Consider the following 13,708-nt stretch of genomic DNA (forward strand, 5'->3'; position numbering starts at 1 on the left):
TATACAACTTCGATGCCGAACGAAGCGTCGAATAATACGAAAACGAGAAATTTCACGCAAAACTCTGTTCAACCCCGAACGATGAAATATCAAAGGCCTTCCCGAAGGAGCATCTCCAACACAGATCTCACCGCTTCATCGACGTAAACTCGATTCCAGAATATAAAATCCAAAGTACGAGTATTTTGCATGAAGGTTTTACTACCAAATGGACGGGAGGAAATAGAACGAACGTCCTTTATGCAGTTCGACCGAGGTCTCTAGATCTACGAGGTCAAACGAGCATCTTCGCAATCTCTGATTCATCCAAAGAGAGAGCGAGAGCGAGAGAGAGAGAACGTCCAAGTAACTTAAACGAACCGTCCCTTGTTTCTTGGCTCCGAAAATGAATTCTTCCTTAAACGTAAAGTAGCTCGCGGTCTAACATTCCCTGAAGACTTATCAGGCCACGAAATCAGTGGGTACGACACAGGACCTTAGGAAATCTAGTTTCCGTAGGATCTACGGGATTTAAATAAATTCCATTCGCACGGGAGTGGCAGTTACAGAACGGACCCTGGGTAAAATGCAAACGCGGCTGAATTATTCTTTTTTCCAGGAGAAAAACGACAGGCGAAAAGAGAGGGAGGAAGAAACGTGGAGAGAGCAAGGAGAGAATAAAGAGAGAAGGGCAATTGTATTCTATCTACGATGGGGCGGCGCACCTTCCACTGTTTCATAAGCAACAATTTCGTTTTCGAGACTGGGAAAAAAACCTTTGCCACCTTCGTAATGCGGACAAAGCAGGCGGACAAAGCAAATCCCACGCGAACCGTCACGAGAGCGGTCGAGTTTTCCCTCTAGCAAGACGCATCACGCTCGTTCGTGCGGACCGCGTATACACGTCGGTTAAACGCGAAGCCTACAACGCACAGAACGACGCGAGTCGACTACGAAATTCTACGGTACAATTTATGCTGATTTATATGCATCTAGCGGTCCAAATCGGTACCTCGTACACACGACCCTCCACTGTTCTCTCCATTTCTACCCTCTGCCTGTTTCCACGCATTTCGTTTCACAGGATTTCTATTTTTCTTCCTTCTTCTTTTTACTACAAATGTATGTGCTTTGTTCGAGAGCTAACATCGAGTTTCGATGCTTCTATACCGCAGTGATATTCGATGAGGAGAATGATATAAACTGATTCTCGTATACGATCAATAGGAAAAGTAACGCGGTTGGTGATATGAATCTAAAAGTGAATTAATTTTATTTTCTTTCGTTAATTACTCAGTACGTTCTATTCGTCGCTTTGAATTTGTGGTTTCGATTTAAAAAAAAAATGTATATGTTATTCGACTTGGAGCCGCTTGTTTATATTCGTTTAAATAATTTTTCAATGTGCAAAAATGCGTGTTTACAGAATAGGGAAGATTGAGATTGAAATTCAACTTATCCTATTTATATATTTTTAAAATTCGTACCTCATTAAACAATATTCTCTTAAACGGTAATGTACGCATAATTCGAAACTACTTTTCTCACTACGATTTCGAAATTAACGTCACTTACGCAACGTAAGATTCGAAAAAATATTCTAAATACCAGCAGAGACATAAAACTATCACTTACCGTGTGTTTCTTCTTTCCGCCCTTCTGTTTACAAGCTCCGTTTTCCGCGAAATCTCCGTCGCCAAACTTCTTCTCGTATCACAACACACTCGCGAACTCCGACAAAACAATCGACCAATGTAAACACCTATACGAATATGTATATCCATCCAAATTTCACGAAGAAAATCTTCAACACTAAAGTTTCCCGAGACCGTGTCGGACCGAGGACGTTTTAATCGGCACGCTTTTTACACACATCTACCCCGTGTCTTTTTTCTAACCCAGTTCGCGTCGCGCTGTCTCAGCTTACCGGGAAACTTGAGCAGTTACCTCGTTGGCACGACTCCGCGATTCCGGTACTGACTGTCGGCACAACAAAGGGCGAGCTTCCCCCGTGAATGCTAATCGTCGCTGGGTCGTCGGATTAAAGCGAACCCCGTTGATCCCCGATGTCTTTTCAACGTTTCTGCCCCCTTACAAGGGATCAAACGTGACTGACGAGAAAACGCTTCGCCTCACTCGTCTCTTTTTTCTTTTTTCTCTCGTGCAGAAAAGAGCGTGGTTTCTAATCAGAAGTAAGCGACGGATGGAGGGAGCAAACGATGGATAGAAGTTCGACTGCTACGCCATAGAGACAGCTTCTATTGTTGATGACGAACAAAGGCTTGGGAGTCGTGTGGTTGTAAGATGGTCACGGTATCGTAGGTGCATTGTTGAAATAAAGCCGACCTGAGAGTTACGCGATTATGAACTTGCTCGGGACAAAGTTTGTTAGACTGTTGCGCAAATCGGAACGTAACTACCAACTAACTCGACCGCGACGCATCGGTCGAAGACCGACGAGAACTGAACGATTTCCTTTCCGTGACCTTCTGATTAGAAGTCGAAATGCACGGAATTTTGAATGTTATTGGTTTACGGAACGTTTCCACAAAGTTTCCTGATTGGTTATCGTCGACCGCGTAAATGTCACGAGTTTCAAATCGCCTTAAGCGACACGTTGCATGGTGCCTGGAACATTTACCGCGATCGATGGAATAAATAACCTTTTGTATTATATTTTAACGAGAAGGGTTTTAATATTAAATCTACCGATTTACAATGTGCATGTAAATGTACTATATATATCGGGATGATTATGATTAAAGTAATATGACAAAGATAAATAGGTACAGTATTATGTAAAAGTCTTAAGCTACTTAAAATGCAGTGCATGTATTTTCTTTTTATGAATGAATATAAGGATACTTGATATTATTATTTTAAATTTATTTCAAGTCCGTTGTTGCTTCTTAATAAGCGTAATATTTCGAAAATTGTTGGTAATTTAATAAAAAAGGTATTGATTAATGTCTTATCGTCTTTTCTGGGATCTCCTCAAATAGATTTTTAATAAAAACACGTTACATTATACAATATTTTGTTTCTAGTATTTCAGGCGATTTATGTATATCTTTAACTTTCTTCTTTCTCATTTTAAATCGTTCGACGTATATGCCGTGTTATGTAACATTTATTTTACCCTTCTACTTGTTGAAATAATTTTCAAAGATCTGTGAACCGGAAAAAATTACAAACGAATAGCGTCACAAAGGAATTGATTTCTACGTAACGTTGTATAAAAATATTCCCTTGCTGGATCATCTATCATAGGTAATCCAAGACTTTTGTACGATACTAGTGAAGTTTCCATGAAAATCAACATTAACTCTATCAGAAACGCTATCATGCTGTTATCAATTTCAAAAAGCAGAAAAACTTTGTTAGTTCCAGTATTAAGAACTATTGAGATATGTATAATTTTGTGTGCTAGAATAGATTGACCATGTAGTAGTAACACACGTATGTGAGTTTGAGTGTATGGAAATATGTGTGTGCGCGGTGTCTCGAAAAACAGATGAATGTAACTGTTCCGTTGGTAGTGTGGTATGGAAGATGGTGAGACAAAGAAAGTGCTGAGACACGTGCAAAAGTATATCGACGAAGATCCTGGCAATCGTTTATTAAATAAATCTAAAACTATTTTAATCTGAATTTTAAATGTAATCTTAGCGTTCCTTTACTTTTATTTCGGCAATTAAGATCCACAATTCTCAACAAGAACGTTTACACTTTGCCCGTTATTGTTCATCCCGCGATAACCTAGCGCAGAGAAAGAACCGGAAAGTAAACGATAACGGGCTATCGAAGAAAATTCTACTTCACGAATACGTGAAACACGATTTGCAAGACAGGGGCGGAATATGATTAAAAGGGGTTACGAGCGTGCATTTCCGTTGTTGGACATGAATTATTCGCAAGTGGCGCGAATAGATTCCAGCGAGCCGATAAGCGATAAAAGGGCAAAGCAACGTTTTATCGGGAAAACGTTACTAATGCGGTTTACAAGGCGTTAACGACGATACCGCGTCTCCCCTAATTATCCCTTTTCAACGGAAAGCGTGAGCAGCAGCGTCGAGCTGCGTGTCTCGAACAATTAAGACGCGACTGCTCTCCCTCCTTCTATTTCTCTCGTCCTCCTTCGCCCCGTATTCTCTCGCGATGCTCACGTTGCAGCCAGCACGAAAACTCGATGGAATAATTTCGCAAGTTCCGACGCGTTATACACCTGACAAGCTGCGCTCTTCCGCTCTTCAACCCCTCTACTACTCAGCCCCTTTCCCGGAGTAATAAATCAGCTTTCCTCCGTGTTGGAAACTTCTTTATCCTGCGTGCAGCTTACCTCTGTTCGCTCGCTCTGTATTCGATGGAAACACGCATGGTTGGTGTTTGTCACCCCCATCGACTCGACCCAATCATCCAGCTATGTACATACTTACGTTTCTTTGTCGCGCGATGTACGAGTTTCTTGAAAAACTACCGTACATCGCGAACTTTGCCGAAGCAAATGGGGTAGCGTTGGTCCAACTTCACGTTCGTTCATGTTCCTCAAAACGCGTTCATTTAACACCTTTTTAACGCCCTTCGATCAAGTTGTTGGTATTAGGACGCGTCGTTTGAACGCAGACTCGGGACAAAGATTAAAATTCGCGGGCCACGTTCGACGAAAAAAAAAAAGAACGTTGGTCGTTGGAAGAAAAATTTTACAAAATAGAGAATATGGATCGCACGGATAACGAGGAAAGTGGATTTGTTGGAAAAACCAATCGGACGCGCTGATTTTTCACAGCGTATCGAGAACACGCGCGTCTTTTAATTTTCGCGCGAACAAACAGCAGGTGATAAACCTGATGATAAACGTTAAAAGCTTCAGCGGATAGACGCAAGTTCCGCGGCGCGAATAAATGCGTCGCCGGGGGATATAGATTATAAATGGGGAACAAAATGGATGAAACGGGACGAACTTCGCGATTTTTTTCGGTGACCGCTCCCACCGAAAACTGAATTCCCCTCGCCGCCTGTTCATTTAACAAACTCGTGCGTACTTTTTTTCCACTATGGTTCCATTTATTTGTATATGACAGCAGTACGATCTGCTTCATTTCTTCTTATAACAAGAAAAAAAAAAAGACGAAAAACATTAATACTTCCTCTTTGTCGTCATACTGTCTAGAAAATCGCTTGTATAATTACAACTCGACACGCTTTCGATATATGACAAAAAAAAAAAGGATAAAAGAAAAAGAAACGAAGAACAAAAAACGAAAGAGAGAAAAAAAATGAAACACACGCTGCTGCTTTCTTTCGCCGTTTCACAAGACACACGCGTGTTGAACCAAGCGATCGTCGCTCGTTCACATAGATATTTTTGTTTTAATCTCTGCCCTTAAGTTACGCTGGCCGCAGCCTTAATCTTAAGCAACGATTTTTCAATATCTTTTACACACTAGAGGTCATCCCTCTTTCTCTCTCTCTCTCACACACACACACACATACACACACACACACACTCACTCACTTTCATATTCATTCTATTCATTCTGCCGTCTAGTGCTCGATCGAATTCTTACGTAATATGTATATCTGTATAATATAATAATATATTCTCTTTGTAAAGTACATAATAAACCCTAAGCTGAATTTTGATCGGTACAATAAGTCTGAGATGATTTGTTCAACGAATCGAGCACCATGATCGCGATTCAAACGAGAAAGGACATCTAGAACCGTGAATTTCATTAAATGAAATGACCGTCGAAACGATGTGAAATGATCGTCATACGTCATTCAATGCGCCGATCTGATTGTACTTGTTCGTTCTCCATTTCAATACGCTTAACACACGTAAGTACACGAGTGAAGCACAACATCGTCGGGTTCTTCCGATCGTACACGGATCCCGGTGATCGTTGTATGCTTGATTCGCAAACATCAGAATGGCGTTTCGACCGCGAAACGCTTGTTCCTGGCTCGAACGCGTTCTACATCTACTACGTTGTATTGTCACTATGTTAATAAAGCACTGTTACTTCGATCATCGGATGTAAATTTTGATCGTAGGCCTTCTTTCGATCGTTTCTTTCGAGATAAATTAAGTACTCTGCGTCGACAACGTCGTTGAAAATCCTCGTACGATCACGCAGGCGCGAGAACGCATTTCAAGTCTTACACCTAAATATTAATATTTAGCTGAAGTATTTAGGAAGATACTTTACGCCGTAATAGAGAGATCAAATTTGACAATGATTATTATTAACATTTTAGACAGTTGGAAAAAGTCGAAAGAGTCAAGTTTTACGAAAAATTGTTATCGTCGCGCCGCGTGTTGCACATGACCATTCAGGTGGTAAGCCTCGAGGGCAGCCGACGGAATCTTATCGCTAAGTATACCAAGTATGAAGGCACAAGTTCAAGGAAAGTATCTGTCGCGAAGTTCGACCACGGAAATCCAACCACCGCACCGGATGGACGACTTGCCGACATCCAGGAACGCCTCTCTACGCGAACGATACGCTCCTCCTCTGCTAAAACCATCCAACTTTACAAAGATTTCACGTAGTACATCCTTTTGATTCCTTACGAATCGGTGAATCGATCCGAGCCATTTCAAAACTCAACTAGCTATCCGTCTGTCACGACTTTACTCGTCTTCTTATTCCTGATTTAAAGTCAACCTAAACCCTCCCGGTCCTCTGTTTCCTCCTCTTCCCATTACGTTCTCTATTTCTTACTATCGGGTGTTTTTTTTTTCTTTTTCTTAGTTGAACACGGAACACGTTGCTGCTAAGGCACGAAAATTCAACGATTTCTAGTAACGTTCTGATTGACGCAATTGACACGTTGTCCCGTGGATGAATTCGTGTTTTGCGAGTAAGGCAGAGAAAAGAGCGGGATGTATCGCGACGATACGTTCATACATTTTTCATACGTTTGGACGTAGCCCGAAGATTATCGAAGTGAAGGACATCGTCGAGTAGTGCGCGATGTGCCGTTTTCCGAAACACCTGTCGCCTCTTGCTCGGCTCTGTCGATGTTGATCAACCCCATAAGTCGATGCGAATATCTTCCTCTCTATCCCACTTTCTCCTTAATTCAATGCACGCGTCTGACTCGCGCGTTTCTTCCATTTCTATCGTATTTATAGTGCTATCCTATATAGGAATTCAACAAACGCCTTCACGGTTTCTTTCGGATGGCTAGTTTGGTATTCCTGGCCAACAACGAATCGTTCAGGGGATCGTTCGAGGCCATGCATCGAATCTGATCGCGACTACGTGCCATTCTACGGAATCTTCTTCGTTCGAATGGATCGAGGACTATTGCGTTACTGCGATCTCGCGAACGTCGCGTCGTAAAGGCTATGTAAAAAGAACGAAGACGAAGAAACGGGAATATCGTTTTGGAAAATACAGGCTTAATGTCGTTTACGTGTTATCGACAGCGACGCGTTTTATCGTTCTCGCCATGGTGATCGTTGTTACGTAACGCGTGAATCGAAAGATCGCTGGTAATCCATCCGACGCGTTTCCGTTGCGATTATTCGCTGCTGCGACGCAAAGATCTGTTCCTTGTATCGAAGTTTCGCGTTTCTTGGATCCGTGGCTCGTTCTCTTTTAGGTTGGGCGCGAGAACCGGCATGTAGAAGAGCAAGCACCGTGAAAACGCGAGTGTTCCGACGTCTAATGCACGAACAAAATATCGACGAGACAGCTAATGATATTCAGAGTTCGCTACGAACATCCTCTTCCTTCGAGTTCCTCTTATTTGCCATGTAAAATTAATCCTTAGCAATATCGAGGCGCACGAAGAAATTGAAAATACGTATAAATAAAATTGTAAGAAAACTATCGTTGAAAGTCTATGACAAAGTTAAGGGCCAGCTGAGAAGATAAAAGAAGCGTTTGCCGGTGTGAAAATTTACGAAAGCTCCGATACGCGTGTCCGTGGACTTTCGTCCGGCGAGTCAATAAAATCTTTGCTATTCTTGTTGCCTTGCTGGAGTTCATCCATTTCTTGCTGCTAACTTCTGAGCTACAGGCCTGACACGCCTCGACTGAAACTACTGTCTGCTTCGTCGTTGGGCTGTTTCGCCTCCGAAGCAAGGAGCGTCGATGAGACGCGATTTCACCTTCGTCTCTACTCTATCGCGCTCTCTTGAAGAGTATGCAGATGAGCGTACAGGCCATCCGCTGAAAGTAAATCGTCGTGAGTACCCATCTCCGCGACGGTTCCTTTCTCTAACACGCAGATCACATCGGCGTTTCTTATAGTCGCCAAACGATGCGCTATGGTGATGCACGTCCTGCCCTCCATGGCCTTGTCCAATGCCGCTTGCACGACCTAAAATTATCGTTGAATATTTGACTAACTTATCGAACACCTAAGTTACAGTACCGTGCAAAAGTCTTCAATTATCTATCAAACGCAAATGTTTGACTTTTATCGATGAATAGGAAGGTATTTGATGTTTTAATTCTACGTTTATTTGTCGGAAGGCATTGAATCGAAAAAATAACGTTTGTCTCAAACGATATCGATTAATTTAAGATATTATGTATTTTACAAGATGTTTCGAAAATACTGTCAAATAATTTTCTAACGCTCTTCTTCTTACTATAATTCTGTTCGTTCTCTTATTCTGTATTCGATTTTTAATGTTCATTTATTTCTAGTTCAAACATTCAGCCAAATATTTCCAAAAGCTAATAACTTTTACACGGTACTGTGTTTTGATTTTTCAATAAATTTACCAATAAATTCAATAAATTTCTGATCAAGATTAATATGTATTAGATCGTCCGAAAAGTTTCTTTCGTTTTATAAGGAAATAGAAGATGCGCAACATTTGTCGTTTTATATTATTTTATCGAATTGCGTACGATTCATTTTGTTCTATCAAGATAAAGATCACAACGTTTGACAGATTAGGTTTCATGTTTGTATAAAGATGCATCGTTGTAAAACACGTGTCTGTAAAAGAAAGACACTTTTCCGACAACCTAATATATTATCTCTGAAGATCGAATAGATAACGAAAAGACGTGGTTTTTAAGGATTTCTGATCGAATAAACAACGCGTACAATGGAACCTAAATGGAACCTAAATGGAACCTATTTTCCTATGGAGAATGGCACACCAAAGAGGAAAACACGGTAGTCAGTAAGCAGCCGCGAAACAATAATTGCCATGAAATTCATTCGGCACGAGCGAGCCGCTTTCCGTCCGCGTGGACAACAATCGAACTCCCTCTCACCGGTTCAGGGTATTTCCGATTGTTACCATAGATAATACTGTTGGATTGTCCTCGATTGTTGGCGATTTTGAGAGAACCGCCACGCTACCACCAACCTAGAATAATCGATCTTCGTGGCTCTGAAAATTAAGCGTCGAATCGAGATAATCGTTCGACAGCCTTTCGAACAACAATCGCGTTTCGGAATACATCAGCGAAGAAAAATACAACGAGCGACGAAAGACACATTGGATAAATCACCTTAAACTAAACTGCGAATATTTATGCATTTGTGAGAAATTTAACAATGCAACAATATATAGAATGCATACAACATGCAAAAGTATCGGATTAAGTAAAAGATTCTGTTGTTTCTGGCCCTTGTGTTGATTTAACCGAAATACTTATCGATTAGCCTCGAATATAATATTCACTGTTACTTATCCTTGCCTTTCATCCATCTCTGACAATCTATCTATTCTGTCTATTGCCGATATTAAACATTTTATAAAGATGTACTTTATTGATAAAAATGTTAATTTCTTCGGCAATCTCGTCTCGCTTTTTCGTAGCTTATGTTTCGACTATTAAGATACGTAACGTATAAATTTGCAAATACGTAAGTAAAATCTGACAGAACTTTCCGACCGATTTAATGTACAAAATATCCGAAATAAAGTGCTCGTTACGACATTCAGTGCGCGAAACAATTCTCTATTTAAATTCCATTTCTTTGCTTACGTTCGTAAGAAAAATTTGGTAGAAAGTCTCGCAAGAAAGATCTCCAGTGATAACATTCGCGCATGCAAATTCTGTTCCGCCTTTCTTTATCGTTTTTTCTGCTTTCCTTCATTCGCATCCGTGTATAGGTAATGGAAGGCTGTCTTTTAACTGTAGGGATTGTCAACAGAGAAAGCGAACAGCAAGATATAATATCGTCGTAATGAGATACGGTGGCTGAAGCAACGTTTCAATCGTTGACGGTGCCCGAAAACATATGAATTTTAATTTTGGAAAAATTAGCATGTAAAGTATGTCCGTCGCATTGCGTGATGCAGTACGACGGGAGAAACATGGCCGCGGCGTATCTTCCTTCTTTTTTTTCGTCGACTTTGGCTCGCGCGTTTTTTTTACTCGTATTGTTCATTAAAATCCATCAGGTTCCATTAATATTCATCAGCCGGTGCGGTATACTCGTAACACTAGCGTTAGTTTGCGTTGCTTAACCTCCGCTGTTATTCACATTCGTCGTTCATGGTAACAAACTATTTTGCTGTGCCTTTGGTGCTAGATTCTCATTAAACATCGAAAACCCACGGCTGACATAAACGAGAAAATTTCGCGCGCAAACTTGTTCTGTGCTAGCTTCGTGTAACGTTTTAAGGGATTATTTAGACATCATGTTGCGAGATAAACTTTGCGAATATAAAATATCCGCTTTAGATTAGCATCATGGTTAATGTAGTAATATTTATGTAACCTACTTATTCGGTAATACGACACAAGAAATTCCGAAGCAATTAATTATCTCGAACAACGAATAAATTAAACATTAAACAACACCATCTCTGAGTTTACGTTTCCTTTGCAAATTTTTCATAAGTATCATCTTCGGCCACGTTACGAAGACGCATAAGCTACATCCAAAGGAGAATTTTCAGATGCTTTTATTCGAGAACGAAGGTGGACTGTTGTTCAAAGAATATTAACGACGAACGGAAATGATAACTGGGCTATGGATTTTTATTGGAAATTTCAATTCCTTGTCAATTTTACAAACCGTGTTTTCCTTGGTAACCTCAGAATATTGACCGTCGAGAGCCTGAAGATGCAAATATAGTCACATAATACGCAAAGCGATATAAAATATTCAAAGTAGAATACTTGTTATAATATTTAATAAACATCGCAATTTGCATCTCTTCTTTTTTAATTGCATTCGTAAAAATGTGATGTTGCATAATAATTCGCTGTCTAATGATAACGAACATCTGTATAGAATTTCTCAAATGTAATCGTACTGCTTCGATCATACAAAATTCCTAGTGGAACGTCGCGTTAGACAATGACGACGAAAAATGGCCCATCAAGTTACGAGGCTGTTAATTGGTCACGAGGACGAAACAATGCGGCGCGGTGGTAGCGAGACTGGAACGCGAGGCTTTTGTCCTCGTGAGAATTCCTCGCACTTCTTCTGCCTCTCTAGAGGAAGGTTGGTCATTTTTTTCGCCGGCTTTCTGCTTCTGTCCGCGACTAAAAAGCGCCACCGCGTTCCATCGCGTATTATATTACTGAATGGGCGCCGCATCTACTTCAGCCTGATTTCACGACCCATTTCTCGGTTTGCCCGCGGTGTTTCTCGCCACCATCTCGACGACGGTTTTCGTCCACGGTATTTCTCGTTTAAGCGATTCGCGGAAATACTTTAGAAGAGGATGAACATGCACTATGCATGCGGTAGACGAGAATTGTTGAGACAACAAGGAGATGATTTTAAACGAGCAAACTTACCTTCTCGCTCTGTGTGTCGAGAGCAGATGTAGCCTCGTCCAGAAGTAGAATTCGAGGATTCCTGACCAAGGCACGCGCGATCGCGATTCGTTGCTTCTGTCCTCCGGAGAGCTGTGTTCCCTTAGAACCTAACCTAGTGTCGTATCCCTGTAATCAAGATCGAATAACGTGTTGTTACATTGCTTAATATGCAACTTTCTATCGAAACGGTTCAAATTTCCATTGGAATTATTTTCTGTTACGTTGCATAATGTAAAAGTTTCGTTAATTAGTTGGTGTTATCGCGATCGCGTGATTCGTGAAAGTATTGACGTTTCAGTTATATGCAGAACTTTCGTGAATGTGTTACGCGTGTTATACAAAACTTTTAGAAACTTCATTAACGCTGTAATGAGACACGTTTATTGTCGCCTTGGTAAAGTTTCAAACAAACCCGAAAATGTACACGCGAGTTAGAAACGATAGTTTGCAAACACAGGATTCGCGTTCAAGTCTCGCTGGATACTAAGGCTTATTAATTAATACAATGAATAGCGTATTATTTAAAATAACTCGATGATTTTTGTGGGTTATATGTTTCCAATATATATGCTGTAAGTTTCTTTATATATATTTTCATATTCCTTTCAAATTCAACCAACATAATTATGGTAGCAACAATGTTTCATCGCAGTGCTAACGAAACTTTAACATATAATATATTTATAAAGCACATCCATTGTAGATCTTCAAATCTCTCAATATATGTAAAAATATATTTCCTTTGGTAAACGATCAACTAAGATCTTAATCCACGGTCGATGAACGGAGCACTACTGTGTTTGTCTTCTCCGAACAGCTAAGCTCCGAGAATACCAATATCAAACAAGAATCGTGCTACTCACTAGTGGTAGAGAGCTGACAAAGCTATGTATGTTGGACTTCTTAGCGGCTTCTATGATTTCCTCCATCGTTACAGTTCGGGAGTTGTCGCCATAAGCGATATTCTGTGCGATCGTTTTATCGAAAAGTACTGGTTCTTGACCGACCACACCAAGCTGAGATCTCAGATTGCGCAACGAAACCGACGAGATGTCACGCCTGTCCATAGTCACGGTACCAGAAATCGGATCGTACAATCGTTGCAACAATTGGATGCAGGTGGATTTGCCACAACCACTTTGGCCTACCAGGGCGACCATCTGGCCCGGTTTCACGATTAGATTCAAACCTTGTAAAATTTGCATCTCAGGCCTTGTCGGATAATGGAACTCGACTTTCGAAAATTGAATCAAGCCGTCCGCTTTCTGAAATTATACAAATTTCTGATTCTAGATAGGTTTTTTACTCTGATCGAATGTAAAGTGAAAAGAAATGAAAATTCTTGAAAGATAATAACTTTTTCAGAAGCCTGTCTCGTCTCTCAATTATACTGCACTTTTAAATCTACGATTTCTAAACTTCCCTTTATCTAATTCTATTACACGATATCTGATATAATAAACTTCTTTTTCACTATTTAACCAGTGATGCATTTACGTTGACACGGTTCTATTAAATAAAGTTATACCGTGAAAGAACATGCGTTTTATGTTAAAACTGGAAAACATGAAACGAAGTTCCTATCTCCGGTCAAATCTCGTACACTTTTGCCACGTGTGATCAAATGAGAAAATGAAATTATGCATGCAAAATGTCTATGTAAATGTCGAAATCTAAATCTAAATCTAAACGTTATTTATAAATTCGAGTATCGCTATATTAATTTGTTGGACTACGTTTGTATCAGATAGAAACAAGAAAACTGATTCGACCGAATGCATTATAAATATTTGCTAATCAATCGAATTATACGTAGCAGTCGCTTGAGTAGGATGAATCCGAAACATCGCATCGTTTATTTCGTATCGCTTCATTAAATGGTTTGGAATTCTAGGGGGATAATCGCAACCCCAATCAAACAGAGTTTCCCGTTTTGAGCGTAATTAACGTGCATGGCCGGAGGCGTT

The 13,708-nt window shown here is 40.4% G+C and overlaps 1 protein-coding gene across 5 annotated transcripts in view; it reads right to left on the reverse strand.

The window, feature by feature from the left end:
• Nucleotides 1–5,018: 5,018 nt before the first annotated feature.
• The window catches only part of LOC100650108 (multidrug resistance protein homolog 49), a 72,395-nt gene continuing 63,705 nt past the window's right edge, over nt 5,019–13,708 (reverse strand). For all 5 annotated transcript variants that reach the window (XM_048412740.1, XM_048412731.1, XM_048412732.1 and 2 more), the window contains 3 exons: nt 12,605–13,006; nt 11,721–11,867; nt 5,019–8,316 (listed from right to left, as the gene is read on the reverse strand). In XM_048412740.1, coding sequence (XP_048268697.1) covers nt 8,113–8,316; nt 11,721–11,867; nt 12,605–13,006 — 753 coding nt within the window. In that variant the 3' untranslated portion in view covers nt 5,019–8,112. The remainder of the gene's footprint in view (nt 8,317–11,720; nt 11,868–12,604; nt 13,007–13,708) is intronic.

This window comes from Bombus terrestris, chromosome 2, assembly GCF_910591885.1.
Source record: "Bombus terrestris chromosome 2, iyBomTerr1.2, whole genome shotgun sequence".
NCBI lineage: Eukaryota > Metazoa > Arthropoda > Insecta > Hymenoptera > Apidae > Bombus > Bombus terrestris.